The 15,762-nt window shown below is 42.7% G+C and overlaps 1 protein-coding gene across 1 annotated transcript in view; it reads left to right on the forward strand.

The window, feature by feature from the left end:
- kcnh3 (potassium voltage-gated channel, subfamily H (eag-related), member 3) overlaps positions 1-15,762 on the forward strand; it is a 235,867-nt gene that overhangs the window by 188,858 nt on the left and 31,247 nt on the right. The window contains exons 8-10 of the mRNA XM_049593955.1: positions 3,843-4,208; positions 11,919-12,118; positions 13,725-13,974. Coding sequence (XP_049449912.1) covers positions 3,843-4,208; positions 11,919-12,118; positions 13,725-13,974 — 816 coding nt within the window. The remainder of the gene's footprint in view (positions 1-3,842; positions 4,209-11,918; positions 12,119-13,724; positions 13,975-15,762) is intronic.

Consider the following 15,762-nt stretch of genomic DNA (forward strand, 5'->3'; position numbering starts at 1 on the left):
AGGAGATTTTTATTGGGAGTCGAAGCAGTTTCACGTCACAAATCAGTGTATCTCGGACGCTGTTCGGCATCTTATCATGTGTGGCTCGCCCCTTTTTTCTCATAAGTTAATGTGTGCTCTCCTTTATGTAATCCAGGAAATAAAAATAATAATAAACGTTATTCATATAGCACCTTTCAAAAACACAGTAACAAAGTGCTTTACAAAACCGAATGAAGGACAGAGCAAATATCAAGATAAAAGGAATAAAAACAAAATACCCATGACAGAGTAAAACACACAATAATAAAGCAGAAAGGCCATTTTAAACAAGTAGGATTTCAGAGGTGATGAGACAGAATTCGCAGCCTTCATCTCCTCAGGTAGGTCATTCTGAAGTCGTGGAGCTCGTACTGCAAAGGCTCTGTCACCTTTGTTGATTAATCTAGACCTCGGAACAACACAAAAAGATGCATCTGAGGATCTCAGATGTTCTCTTCCTCTCCAAAACAAACAGACCCAGTAATTTAAACAAGTAAAAACACTGAACATTGCAGTTAGACATTACAAATCCATGTGTTTCTGATGTAGTTTGGCATGTCGCTGCAGGCAGCTTGTCCCACAATTGCAAATGTGTGGTTATCTTGTGTGTGGTTTTTTACCACAAGCCGAATTATCTGCAGAGGTCTCTTCCTCTCCAAAACAAACAGACCGGCTGATTTCAACTGTCAGAAACACTGAATAAAGGAGTGTCATGTTACAAATCAGTGTAACTGCAGTGCTGCTCATTAGAGTTGGGCCTCGAACTAAGCTGAGTGACACAAACCCACGAAAACAGGAATGACACTATCTATAGCCAGTGTTTGGTTTGTCTGTTCTGGGCTACTGTAGAAACATAGTGGGGCAAAATGGCAATCTAAACAAAGACCTGCACCCTGCGTAGATATAAATGGCTATAAAGGTGACGAGAACACAGTGACTTTTATTTTCAGGTGATTATACACTTAAGAAAACATATTTCTTATATTCCATGTCTGTCAATATATCCCCCTAAATCCTCCACTGGAGCTTTGAATACTTGTACAGTATTTACCTGAAGATCCCCTGATAAAAAAAAAACATCATCACCTGTTGCGATGGCTGAACGATAACCTGCCACTATGAGGACCAGATGAAACTGAGCATGATGATCGAGTTAAATTACAGAGAGACTGTCACAATACCCAGACAATGCTGCCCTCTCAGCCGAATTCAATGTCACAAACTGAAATCATGAACAGAAAAAGAAAGAAGTGTTTTATCTCAGTGTGTCTTCAGACGTGCAGACTTCATTATGGCGCAGCCTACGCTAACATCAGTAATGCCCTTCACGTTCCCTTGTGCATTGACGAGATAAAAGAAATTCTTTGTAGTTTATTTTTTTTTATATATTCTGCTCTCCAGGCGCAGACACACATGCAGTGTGAGGGCTCAGTCGGGTCCACGTTTCTGCAGGAAGGCAGAGGTTAAGTTGTGCTAATGACAAAGTAATTAGGAAACTACTCAGGTGTTAAATCCGCTAATGTTGTTGGTTTAGCTGCTTTGCTGGGACTCTGCTCGCAGCTCGATTGTCACTCCAGCTTATTTATGCTGGCAGGCGGAGAGCTCTCACACACACGCGCACACACACAAGGTCGAAGCTGCTTGGCTGGAGTGTGTGATGCCGGAGATCAATGAATGGATGCATCCGTATTGTATTATTCATATTCCCACTCTGCTGTCTTTCTTTTACTGATTCTGCTGTCGGTGTCTCAGCTGGGTTTCACTGCTCGTCCACTCACAAACAGTTTATCTATAATTTATCCTTCCTCACCTCCTGCTTCCTACTTTCTCCTTCTTTGGTCCATTCCAGTCTCCCTTTTCTGTCCTTCCTCCTGTCCTTCCTCTAAAGCTGAATCGCTTTCTTCATGTTTGTAAAATTAACTTAATCCTGTCTTTGAACAACAAAGTCAGACAGACAGATGCACATGTTCCAGGTAACTTAATGTCCAGGTTTGCTTAATTAGAAATACAAATCAGCAGAATGAGTGAAGTCTTTAATATGAGCCCCACACTACAGTGCGGGTCCTGTAGTGAGTGACGGCAGCTCATTCCAGCGCTGTCGATGCCTTCTGGGGTGAAAGAAATATTAACGTAATTTACTTTAAGAGATACATTGCTGACTTTCAACCAAGTGTCATGGCAGTGTGAGGAGTGTGTGCAGATGGACAGTGTTTGGCGTCCCTGGCGGGCAGGCGGGGAGCTCCGGGACCTAGCGGCATGAGTGCCTTAACGGTTTTTCTGCACACACTCCTCACACAAATTATCTCTTAAAAGGTCTATTGTAGGATTGTTGGCAGAAATGGAATATACCTGAATACACCTGAAAATAATAATCATTGTGTTTTTGTTACCTTAGCATGAGCTGTTTTTATCTGCATAGGAAGCAGGTCCTCGTATATGGAGATCACCATGTTGCACTGCCATGTTTCTACAGTAGCCCAGAACGGACAGTTTGCAGTCCCTTTGCAACAAGCAGTGCTGAAAAAACACAGATTTGAAACGTCTTTATTCAGTGTTTTTACTGGTTTAAATCTCCTGGTACATTGGTCTTGGAGAGGGCGAGACCTTTATGGATAATTTAGCTGCTGGTAAAAACATCCTGAACCTCTGAATCAGAAATAAGGTGAGCAAACATTAGCAGGAGCGTGCTAGTGGCCCATCTGTGATGAGCCAAAGAGCGTCACAGAATCACTGACTAGAAAAGTGAAACTGTTTTATTCAGTGTTTTTACCAGTTTTATTCACCTGGTTCGTTTATTTTAGAGAGGAAGAATCCTCTACAGATAATTAAGCTCCTGGTAAAAACCTCCTGAACAATGAACTCTGAAGGAATTCTAACCAGGAGAAGTTTCAGCTGGTTGCAGTCTGCAGTCCTAAACATTATATTCCACTAAATCTTACACACTGCTCATTTAAGTCAAATTAGCAATACTACAATGTGAAAATATTCTGTTGAGGTGAGGTGACAGAGCTGAGACTCCTCCCGTGTGCGAAGTGTGGGTGAACTATGGTCAATGCAAAGTCGTGAAAATGTGAGTGTCCCTATCTCAAGCCAGTGTTTGTCCATTCTGAGCTACTGTAGAAACATGGCAATACAGCATGGCAGTCTGTGTAGACGAGGACCTGCTCCCTATGTAGATATAAACGACTCATTCTAAGGTGATGAAAACAAGATTCTTATTTTCAGATGATTAAACACTAATAAAAGCATAATTCTGAATATTAGATACAATTTCTGTCCCTCAGTCCTACACACTGGACCTTTAAAGTATCCAAAGTATAAGTTCCCATTGTGCGTAATGGCCTCTTTTGGAGTGTTATTAACTATGGAGCCACCAAGGTCCTGAAAGGTTATGAAATTTTATGTGCACAGGATATGGATCTGGACTTTAGACCAACTCTATTTAGTTTTGTTGCATCAAAGTGATTTGTAACTGAAGCTGTTACATAAATTTAAAAGTACAATATTTTACTGACATGTAGTGAAGTAGAAGTATAAAGTCCCATAAAGCGCAAGTGCCTCAGAATGGTACTAAATGAAAGGACTTGTATAAATGTACTTAGTTACTCTCCACCACTGGATGCCACATAACCAAAAGGTGGATTTGTCAGGAAATATTTGGCTCTAAATGAGCTTCAGCAGGAGTTTTGTGGACAGTGGGAGATGATGGTTTAGTTTTGTGATGGAATAGTAACAGTCTGTTTCATTTATCTCAGGTATCTGAGAGAAGATGTGTCAGAGCTGAACATTTTCTAATGAATTTCTCCATCTTTGTCTCTCAGGTTGGCTCCATGAGCTGGCCAAGCGCCTGGGGACGCCCTACTTCCTGCCCACCCTCACAACGCTGGTCCCCACCACAGTCAGCAGCCTCCCGGCCAACAGCAGTCAGTGGAACGTGTCGGGGTCAGAGGTCGGGAATCAGGGCTCCTGGAACTCCAGCCAGTATTACGGAAACATGTCTGGAGGCGAGGCCGTGTTGGGAATGGGCACCGGCAGCGGGGTGCTGGGTGGCGGTCCGTCGATGCGCAGCAGCTATGTGACATCACTGTACTTTGCTCTGAGCAGTCTCACCAGTGTGGGGTTTGGAAATGTGTCAGCAAACACAGACTCTGAGAAGATCTTCTCCATCTGCACCATGCTCATAGGAGGTGAGAACAATGTGTGTGTGTGTGTGTGTGTGTGTGTGTGTGTGTGTGTGTGTGTGTGCGTGCGTGTGTGTGTGTTTAAGTTCTGCTTTGTATGCATGTTGGTGTTTCCCGTCAGGGCGTGAAGCTCTCCTCCTCTTAGTCTTAAGTACTCAGCTCATTATCTGGCACCAGTAAGACATCAACACACAGCTGAGCACTTTTTGTACGATCGATACGCACGTACGCACACACACACACACACACATACACACACACACACTCACACTTGTATCTTCAGTGTCTCATTAGTCCCATTCTCTTGATTGAATGCTTTCATCACATGTTTGGTGCAGTTGTTTATCTGTTAGCAGGACGTATCAAAAACTGCTGACTACAGATTTCAGTGAAAGTTCTGCCATGAGTCATCAGTTTTTTGTGTGTATGGGATTTATTTGATTTCTTTATTTTTTTTTGAACATTTCCAGCATATTTCTCATGAACTATTTCAATGATTTTATATCACTGTTAGTATTTTTGTTTTGAATCCAGACACTGATTAAAAATATACAACATTTATTTTACTGTAAATAAACGTAGAGAATTATGCAGTTTTAATATCTAGTTTAATAGAAAATGGTACATTGCTAAAATTCTACAACACACTGATAATTACTCTTTTCAGAGTTTGACCTTGATCCCTGGTTACATGGACGATATGTCTTCAATCCAATTGAAATCAGTCTAATTAGAGAATTCAGCTGAAAGCAAAAAGTTGTATTCTCGCCTCTGGCTGCTAAATCACTTTCTGTATGATTGGGACCCAAATGTCTCACACGCAGGGCACTGCTACTGGTAGCACTGATGAATGTTATATCCAGCGACTCAACAATTTAGCCTGTAGCCGCAACATTAGATAAGTCTGCTGTTTCAAAATCAGAGAGTACTTTATAAATCAGAGCACTCACATGAGAGTGTAGCTCAAGCAGAGTGTGAAATATTTTCTAATTTCTGGATGATTCTCTGTCGATATCAACAGAGGAAGGTGTGTAGAAAGAGCTGTTGTGGCATGTCTTGTCTGACCCACAAGAATATGTTTATTCCTCCCACAGAGAGATGATTGGAACAAACACATATGGTTAATCAGGTGCTAATATTTTTCTATTGACCGGGTTATTAAAAGGTTTACACCACCCCTTTCAACCCGTTTGAAGAACCCGTCTGATCGAGCTAGTCTCCTCTCATCTAGGTGCTTATTCAGATTATTAGTTGAATATTAGCTTTGTGTAAATGCACCTACTGTTACCTGGGTAGGAACTGGAGGATGGGTGCTATGATAACGCCATCCAGCGATGAGCTAGCCAGTGGGATACACACACAGGGATTCACATGCACTGACACGCTCACTCGACCAGACCCAACAAAGAACAGAGAAGCTCAGATTACCACACACACAGAGGGAGCGTGACTTCAGTCTCTGCTCTGGACGCCATCACTCCACAGTTTCACCTTCAGACAAACACACACAGACGCTGAATCTTCAGAATGAGTCAAATATGTGCATTTTGTCATGGAGCTTCTGTTCATGGAGTCCAGTGAGGATCAGATGATTAATGGGAGAAAACTGGAGAAAGACTTTGAACGCTGCACATCTGACAGACTATTAACTTTAAAACAATGGCTGCCCATTAATATAATCGACTCAAGTCTCAGGGTGATATTGCTTTGATGCTAAATATAACTAATTGATTTTCTTTCCTGATTAAAATAAAAGTCAGCACTGGAGCTCCAATCAGTGAGGACAACAAGACAATAACGCCTCACAAACACCTCATTTTCTTTGTCTTCAAACAAACCAAATAACCCAGCACACCGACGCAGAGACAATAGGCTCACATATTCCAAACTGACTCATAAATCATCTTTTCAAGGCTCCCTTCAGTTTGCTCTCTGATGTGATTGATGTCACTTGTGGGGAAATGATTCCACAGCACTGAACATAAAATAAGGTTTTGTTTGCTAAAAAAAAAGGGCACCATTTGAGAGACGTCTTGTAAAATGTCAGCGAGCGTCTCTAATCACTAAAAGCACATCAGCAGGGTTTTTAACAATCATCCAACTGTCCTGAAATGCTCCGATCAACACGTGTTCGTGGATGGAACTTTAAAATTTCGTATTTAATAAGCTGAAGAATTATTTTCCAGCCGTCTGAAATAATAATACACTGAATAAATACAGTATCTTTGTGGATGAATCAGAACTTTTTGTAATTAGAGCAAAAGCAGAGAGAAACTGGTTTAACACCTGAAATTATTTTCACTAAACACCAAGGAACATGTAACAAACATGTTATCACTGATTCTGACCTCAACTCTGAGCATCATATTAGAAACGTGACTAAAGTGTCCTTTTATCACTTGAGGAATATCACCAGAGTCAGACCAGTTCTTTGCCATGCAGATACAGACGAGGTAATACATGCTTTTATCTCCAGCCGACTGGACTATTGAAACGCTCTCCTGTCTGGTGTGTCTGAGAAAGACATTAGTGAGCTACAGCTTGTACAAAATGCAGCAGCATGTGTTCTGACAAAAACCAGACAGAGAGCCCACATTACTCATCAGTTCCCTGTCCATCACAGAACTAATTGTACAACTCTTTTATTGTTTTTTATATCACTAAATGGCCTTGTCCCATCTTATCTGTCTGACATGGTTAAGATACACTCACCAGCCACTTTATTAGGTACACCAATCACATGGCAGCAACTCAGTGCATTTAGTGATGTAGCGATGGTGAAGACGAGCTGCTGAAGTTCAAACGGAGCATCAGAATGATGAAGAAAGGTGATTGAAGTGACTTTGAACGTGGCATGGTTGTTGGTGCCAGACGGGCTGCTCTGAGTATTTACTGGGATTTTCAGCACAACCATCTCTAGGGTTTACAGAGGATGGTCCCAAAAAGAGAAAATATCCAGTGAGCCAAAATGCCTTGTTGATGCCAGAGGTCAGAGGAGAATGGCCAGACTGGTTCAAGATGATAGAAAGGCAACAGGAAGTCAAATAAGCACTGGTTCCAACCAAGGTGTGCAGAAGAGCATCTCTGAAGCAACAACACCTTGTCCAACCTTGAAGCAGATGGGCTACAGCAGCAGAAGACCACACCAGGTGCCACTCCTGTCAGCTAACAACAGGAAACTGAGGCTACAATTCACACGGGTTTTCTCACCAAAACTGGACAATAGAAGATTGGAAAAACCACATTCAGATGGAAGCATGGATCCATCCTGCCTTGTATCAACGCTTCAGGCTGCTGCTGCTGCTGGTGGTGTAATGGTGTGGGGGAGATTTTCTTAGTACCAACTGAGCATGGTTTAAACACCACAGCCTACCTGAGTATTGTTGCTGAGCGTGTCCATCCCTTTATGACCACAGTGTACCCATCTTCTGATGGCTACTTCCAGCAGGATAACGCACCATGTCACAAAGCTCACATCATCTCAAACATGACAATGAGTTCACTGTACTCCAATGGCCTCCACAGTCACCAGATCTCAGTCCAACAGAGCACCTTTGGGATGTGCTGGAACGGGAGATTCTCATCATGGATCAACTGTGTGATGTCATCATGTCAATATGGACCAACATCTCTGAGGAATGTTTCAGCACCTTGTTGAATCTGTGACACCAAGAATTAAAAAGGGGTCCAACCCGGTACCAGCAAGGTGTATCTGTATCGGTGAGTCTGCCTAAAGGTCTCTTTTTTAACCCTACTTAACTAAAACAGAATATGTGTTGGATGAATGCGGCACCATACCACCTGTTTGAGCTATGAATTGAGATGTTTTTGTGCTGATGCATAATGAAGGGAGCTGAATGTTCTGGCAGAAAGCAATAAAAGAAGAAATGAGAGAGAAATGGAGGGAAGGAAAAGGTTATCTGCTGAGAGAAATGCCAACATTTATGGTCAGAGGACACAGCGAGGTGTGGGGATGTCTCAGGCCTCGCTGCACATTAAGTGGGCTGTAAATGACCACACACACACACACACACACACACACACACACACACTCTCACACTCACACTTTTAGTGTTATACGTGTGAGGACATTATATCGACTTGCGTTTCTTCTCCAGGGGCTAAAACCCAAACTTTATCCTTAACTGCCACCGTGCAGTTACATGAACTCATGTGTGACAATGAAAAGGTTCTCTGTCCACAGTAAACACATGGCACACACACACACACACACACACACACACACACACACACACACACACACACACACACACACAGCCTTTAGGTAACAAATCACACACTTCAGGCGGTGACTTCTGCCTGTGCTCGATGTTTCTTCAGTGGAAGTAATCAAATCTGCCATTTTCCAGTGAGAGGTGCTGATGTGCCTGAACTTTAATGTTATAACATTAACCTCGTCCGCTAGTAGACCCTTTTTTTTTTTTTTTTTTTTAGGCGTACAGTGGATCTTTAGGGGGCGATATCAGGTCAGCAGTATGTAGCCCATCGAAGTGGTACACATAATCTGAAAGCTGGGGACCTGAGGGTTAATTTGAGATGCTAATATGAGGACTCATCACTTTGTGTCAAGTTTTCAAGTCATAAATATGTAATAAAAGCTATCCGTGTTTTGGTTAGGTGCCTATCCAAAAGTTGAATGCTTGTATCAGGGCTTAGAACATTGTGATAGAAGTATAAGATGGCCACTCACAGATTGATATTGCAGCCTGCAGCTTGTTCACAACACACTATACACAGCCCACCACAGAACACTGCTTAATGAAGCAAGAACACTTTGCAGTTCTCCATTCACCCTGCTGTTAAAGTGACATTTGCTAAAAGCTGCAGAGCCCAGCTGCTTAAGGAAATCAGTGAACGATTTTTAAAAACTGTTTGTTCTGACCCCTTTTTAAAGATTTACGTCTTCAGAGGGAACCAACGAGCTGAACGCCACAGACAGAGCATTCACAGTGTTGAGAGACCAACACGTTGGTCCTGTCTTTTCATGGGATTTGCAGACAGAAAGAAAAACATAGAATAAAGCTCCTCGTCCTTTAATTAAATTTTGGTTTTGGAGTAGGTGTTTTTTGTGTTGCATTGATTTTTAATAACCTTGCACCCACAGACGTGTGTGTGTACAGTCTTCTGTCAAAGCAGAGCGAGCTCACCAACACACAGAGAGGCTAAAGAGAGGACACTATAGCTTCATTAATCTCTCTGAATTTTATCCTGCTGAGTTTCCCTGCAGCAGTGTCTGCCCTCAACACAGTCGCAAGAACATCATTTGGCATTTTACATTTCTGCAAACCAAGTATACGTTAGATTTGTGTTATTTTGTAGAAAATATGTTTAAACTTTACATTTCTTTATCTTTCAACAACGCTGTGGTTAATGTGTGGTTATGTTTAGGCACAAAAACACTTAGTTATGATTAGGAAAAGATCATGTTAAAACACCTGGGGCAGTATTCACAAAGCTTCCTAGTGCTGAGAGTTGCTCCTAGTGATGAAATATTAAGAAAATTATTCGAATTGTGACGTTGTCTTAGAATTTCCCCTTAAAGTTAAGACTAGGTCCTCGTAAAGATAAAAGTTATTCACAGAGCATCTTAGACCTTAAGGTAAAACTGTTAGGAGGGGAGGAGGACTTTTAAGAGGCTTAAGAGTTTCTTAATCAGAGGAGAAAATGATGTAATCAGAGAAATATTCTCCAATCACTGGATGACAGTGAGTAAATGAAATGCTACAGGTTAGATGGTGCGATGATAATATGAGTGATTGATGTCATTAATACAAACACATTTCCCACCTTACGCTATAACGCCAAAATCAAAATTACTAGTCCATACCCATTGAGTACAGCATACCATACCATGACTTAGTCATACCAAAAATTAGAAAAAAACAACAACATTGGTCCACAGGGGGAGCCACAGCGATCGGTCACATAGTTGCGTGGTGATGGGTGAAACCCTTGAGATGTTCTACACCTTTATGTGATGAGCCACGCCCTCCGCAATATTCATTGCCTTATAGAAGCTCAGTTTTAGGAAGTTTTCCAACTTTTGCCAAGAGGGAACTTTAGATATTGCTCCCTAGATTATGTTCACCCAGTTTCATGCAGATTGCTCAAACAGTTGGTTGCTATAGCGCCCCCCTTTGGCCAATTGATGTAATATTGCTTCATTGGCATCCTCCCATGACCCTCTACCACTGTGCCAAATTTCACATGGATTGACCAAGTCAGTGAGGAGAAAAACGTGGAACAGACACACAGACACAGAGTTTTCATCATTATATAGTAAGATACCAACATATTTGGGCAACAAAAAGCAACAGTGCAGCAGTGATGAGTTGCGTCTGTCTCAACCTTCCATCAGCAGAGTGATCACACTAACAATGACAACACTTTCACAGTCAGCAGTTCATTTCATTTCCACTAAGGTCAAAGTTTCTGTCCCTTCCCTCAGTTGCTCTGAGAACTTTCCTAAATCACTCCTAAGCTACGACTCCTTACTAAAAAAATTCTCTGAGAGTGAGTGTTTTCCAAATGTTTGTGAATATGACCCCTAGTTTTGGGGACACTATCCCCGCTAGAAACGCAGCGATATCCCGGTGAAAAAACACCCATTTTTGGTGGTTGAAAAGCAGCTGGAAACACAGAGACATCTTACTAAAAACCTAAGTGCTCTGCAGCTTGGCAGATATCTCACCTAGGTCTCACACCATCCATGGCTTTTCATGGCACTATCATGCTGGAAAAACAGCCTTGAGTCACCATAAAACTCCAATGTTTGGCGGCCAGAAAGCTGCTTGCTAAGAAACAATTGGTTTATTGTTTGTTGGTCTCGAACAGCGCTCTGCAGCTTGGCAGGTGTCTCACTATCCCGACAGTCAGCTCATGTGCTACGTCACTTTAGAAACATTGATGCGACACATATGAAACTTGCAGATGTAGCATTTTGTGGTTTGCAGAAATGTACAATGCCAACATTTTTCCTGCCTACTGAGCAGGTGCCCTTCAGCTCTAACTGACGGATAATTCCACATCTGAACTCAGAGTTTTTCTAAATGTGAGGTGTTTCATTGTGCCTGAAGGAGCAGTCATCCTAAAATAATGTCATTAGTCTGGGTGTCAGTGGACTGTTTAAGTGTCCTGTGGTCTGAACGCTGTTTCAGCACCTTTTCTACTTGGACAGGAATTAAATTTAGGAGGAGAAAGTGCTCTGCAGGACAGTCAGGAGGTGCATTATGGGATAGAGAGATCCAGTCCTCACTGGGAGGCTGCTGGTGAGCTGTGTGCACGTTCTAACTCAAGTGTGGCTGTGGAAGTGTTTAATAAATATTAATACACCAGAGTCATTTCGTAGACTGAGGTTCTCGTTAGTTTTGGGTTTTAGAATAATAATTTTCTAACTGTTTTTTTGTTCATTAAAATAAAAGATTCATTCATTTTATTTCAGCAGTGTCTCTGCTCCTTTGTGGCAGCAGTAATCCACTCAAGGCGGTGCTTTACAGTGGTTTTAGAGCAGCTAAGTCCTTTTAAGCCCCGTGCTCTTTAACTTCTTGGGGTTTATAAAGACGTCCTGTGAAGCTCCCCACTGTGCAGAAGTATTATGGGATTTATCCTGAGCCACTGTAGATAAGAGCCAATCAGATAACTCTGTAATTAAGTCTGTATCATACTAATAGCACACGACCTGTCCTCTGTCTGCAGCGCTGATGCATGCAGTGGTGTTTGGTAACGTGACCGCCATCATCCAGAGGATGTATTCACGCCGCTCGCTGTACCACACCCGCACCAAGGACCTGAAGGACTTCATCAGGGTCCATCGGCTGCCCAAGGCCCTGGAGCAGCGCATGCTGGAGTGTTTCCAGACCACGTGGTCGGTCAACAATGGGATAGACGTCAGTGAGGTGAGAGAGCAAATACATTCATCTCACCTCAACATGCATGTGATACAGAGGGACAAGTGTGTGAATATTCACTGTTTATAAGGATCTCATGAACACATTCTTCCACTTTAAACCTCACATATGTATCATCATAAAGGGTCATTTCACTCAAAATGCAGAGAAAGCCAGAACTGCAAATAGTTTTAGTTTCAGTCAGCATCATGGAGGAGAACTAATGGGTGCTGCTGGGAATTATTGTTTTTTAACTGAACTTTATGAGTGTTGCGTTGGTGCAGTTTGATGCATTCTGGTCATAGACTGTAAAAATAATGAATGTAGCTACCGTGACATCACCCACTGGTTTGTAGCCTCCAGTTTTGAAGCCTCTAGTTCACTATTTTGGTCGTCACTATCTTGGTTTTTGGTGACCAAATTCGATCTGACTCAGAATCCAAGACACTTTTGGCAGACAGCCTGTCACTCAAGCGGAACCAGTCTCGATTATTTCCAACGTTAAGCCTTAAAAAAATGTAAACAGGTGAGTTATGTAAAAACTGATCAACCTTACAGTTGTCATGAATGTTGAAATTAGCTAAAGAGATCAGAACTGTTTTTTGTACCAGGCTGTAAACATGTTTATTTCTGCTGTAAAGTTGGGCACCTATGGGGACTGACCGGCTTCTTGAGCCAGTCTTGAGTGGACGTTCAAGGAGCTGCAGTTTTTGGCACTTCCACGTAGGCTTCCTTTGTCAGCCCTGGAGGTTGCCACTAGATTCTGGTGCATTCTGGCCATGTGTTTTATTCCCGGCCAAAGTCCTGATTTAGGCATGAAACGTGGAAATTAAATATGCGACCAGTGGTGAGGCCCAACAGGGCCATTTAATACAAGCTGTTGTTAACACTACTCATTTCTACAGAGTGCACTTTAAATGAATTTGCCATGTCTTTGATCACAACAAGCGTTTCTTTCCCTTTGCTGTAATCCATTGTTTGCAACGTAAGGAGGTTAATCCATCGTATGCAAAGTGGAAATGTCACCATGCCAGCGCATTTCCACTTCATGTTGAGAGTCCCAACGTTGACGCACAATGGCAGCCCCTCTGAGGATTTTGATTTCGCCCTCGAGCTCACCTGGTTCAAAGGCTGTGTCCGTACCCCGACAGCTACGGGTTCGATTCACCCACAGCCCTTTGCTGCTTCTTCATATTTTGGTTGTAACTGATCTGTTAGAGAGTCGGACCCGATTTCCAGTCCCCAGTTTGGAACCTGACCAGCGGCACCCTGTGCTGCATTTCAATCCCCTACTCTCTTTCCCCACATTTCCTGCCTCTCTCATCCGTCACTATCAAATAAAGGCATAAAATACCCCATAATGATCTTCTAAAAATGCTGTTTATCTTTACTGTCATGTCATTTTTGCTGTCAGGATAAACCTTGATAACCTGAATCTTTATTTAACTTTCATTCTGCTCCACATCTTTGTCCTCAGTCACATGTTTGGGAGTTACTGCTCTCAGGTAATTAAGGATGGTGGAGTTGTGTGGAAGCCTGCTGTTCAGTCGAAGCAGCCGCTGTGAGTCTCAGGAAAGACCACCTGATGAGTGTGAACCCCCCTCTCGCTTTACAGCTACTGAAGGACTTCCCAGACGAGCTGAGGGCCGACATCGCCATGCACCTGAACAAGGAGCTGCTCCAGCTGCCCCTGTTCGAGTCAGCCAGCAGGGGCTGCCTGCGCTCCCTCTCCCTCATCATCAAGACCTCCTTCTGTGCTCCGGGCGAGTTCCTCATCAGGCAGGGAGACGCCCTGCAGGCCATCTACTTCGTCTGCTCAGGGTCCATGGAGGTGCTGAAAGACAACACTGTGCTGGCCATCCTGGGTAAGTGAGGTTACAGAGACAGAAGCTCCTGGTAATGTTTGTAGAAATGTGCTCTTCTGTTCTTTACTCTTTAGGTTGTGTTGTTTCAGGTTAGACTCACTGACCTTTGTTCAGGCCTGAGCATACTGAAAATACTCGCCAAAATAACACACCCAACCGTTTCTCTTTTCCTAAACCTAAGCTAACTGATGGGGCGCTAATTTGTAAAACATCATACAAACCCTTGTGTGAGGACAAGTTGTTTGGATCCACCAAAGCGCACCTCTTTACTTCTGCCAATACATTAATTCAATACATTTGCGGCTGTGCTGTTGCTCAGAGGTAGAGCAGGTCGTCCGCGAATCCTGGGCTCCTTTAGTCCGCATGTTGAAGTGCCCTCGGGCAAGATACTGAATCCCAAATTGCTCCTGATGGCTGTTCCATAAGTGTGAGAGAGTGTGAATGGACACTGAGTAGCAGGTGACACCATGTATGGTAGCCTCGGCCTCCAGTGACTGTTTGAATGTGATATATAGTGTAAAAGTGCTTTGAGGGGTTGGAAGACTAGAAAAGTGCTATAGTGCAGCCCATTGAACCATTTACATGCACAAAGTGGAGCTACAGTTCCAGCTCGACTCCTGTCCTTGTCCCAGTACAGAAGCACAGGAGGGGAATCCATTTATTGAGCCAAGTATGTGCGACTCCTCTACGATAGGTGGAGATATGCCCCCTTTCAGCTTGTTAGTATTGGACCTTTTTCCTGTTGACCTATTACGTCACAGACCAAACAATGGACAAACAAGTTAGCTACGGTTAGCTAGCAGCTAACTGCTACCATGGTGGACAACTTTACAGCTCTGAGCTCTGTACATTTGGTCCGTCCCAAAAGTCACGGCTCTGGATGTAGATTTCTCCATGTTGTTACCGGCTTCTTCTTCTCTTACACATTTAATGCTATTGGACTTCCGGGTCAAAGCCCGGGGCGGAAACTGTGGAGCATGCTCAGAGCGCCTCGGCCAGTTTGGGTCTGATTAACTGTATACATGCAGGAGTCACATGATCTGGGTGTGTTAGTCCCACTGTGAGAAAAGCAATTTAGTATGATTTCAGTCAGACTAACATGTTTACAGGGATTTTAAAAGTCTGGTTTTAGTCGGACTGACACAATAAATCAATTTTCTCTAATGTCATATGAACATATTGACTGATAGCGTTCAATGTGAGCTGCTCCCATAAAAATAAGAATTTAAAGGGCACAAGCAGCTGTTAGATAAGACTGTATTTAATTTAAATACCTAGCAGAGATACTTGATACTGTGCAGTACGTGTCAAAGCTGAGAGTGTGTGCTTGATTAAAAAAAAGGAAGCTTAAAATCATACTTTCCTTGTTTATTGCCTCTATTTATATCCATTTATTCTGCTGTTCCCCTCTCAATATTCAAATTATTTGTTGTCCCAAATTACCACAGTAGTGTTCAAATGAATTGAGAGACGGGAACAGAAACTGATCTGAAATGACTTTAGCTGATTGTTGGATTGCAGAAATGACACACCGGTAATCTAATTAGAGTAAAATACAACAAGGATGGTCTGTTTATTATTTGAGGAAAATTATGTGTAAATTGGCGACGCAGAATTGGATGAAAACTACGCAGCAGCCCGGCAGCTTTGACAGACAATTACCTGTCAGAGTGAGACTTAATGAGAGGATGTGAGACGATCTGTGGGACAGTTAATGAAGGTGAGAACCGTTAATTTGAAGAACGCTCTGATAAGAACTGTGTCTGTTTGATATCAAATGCTGGTAAT

This window comes from Epinephelus fuscoguttatus, linkage group LG13 (genome assembly GCF_011397635.1).
Source record: "Epinephelus fuscoguttatus linkage group LG13, E.fuscoguttatus.final_Chr_v1".
NCBI classification, from domain to species: domain Eukaryota; kingdom Metazoa; phylum Chordata; class Actinopteri; order Perciformes; family Serranidae; genus Epinephelus; species Epinephelus fuscoguttatus.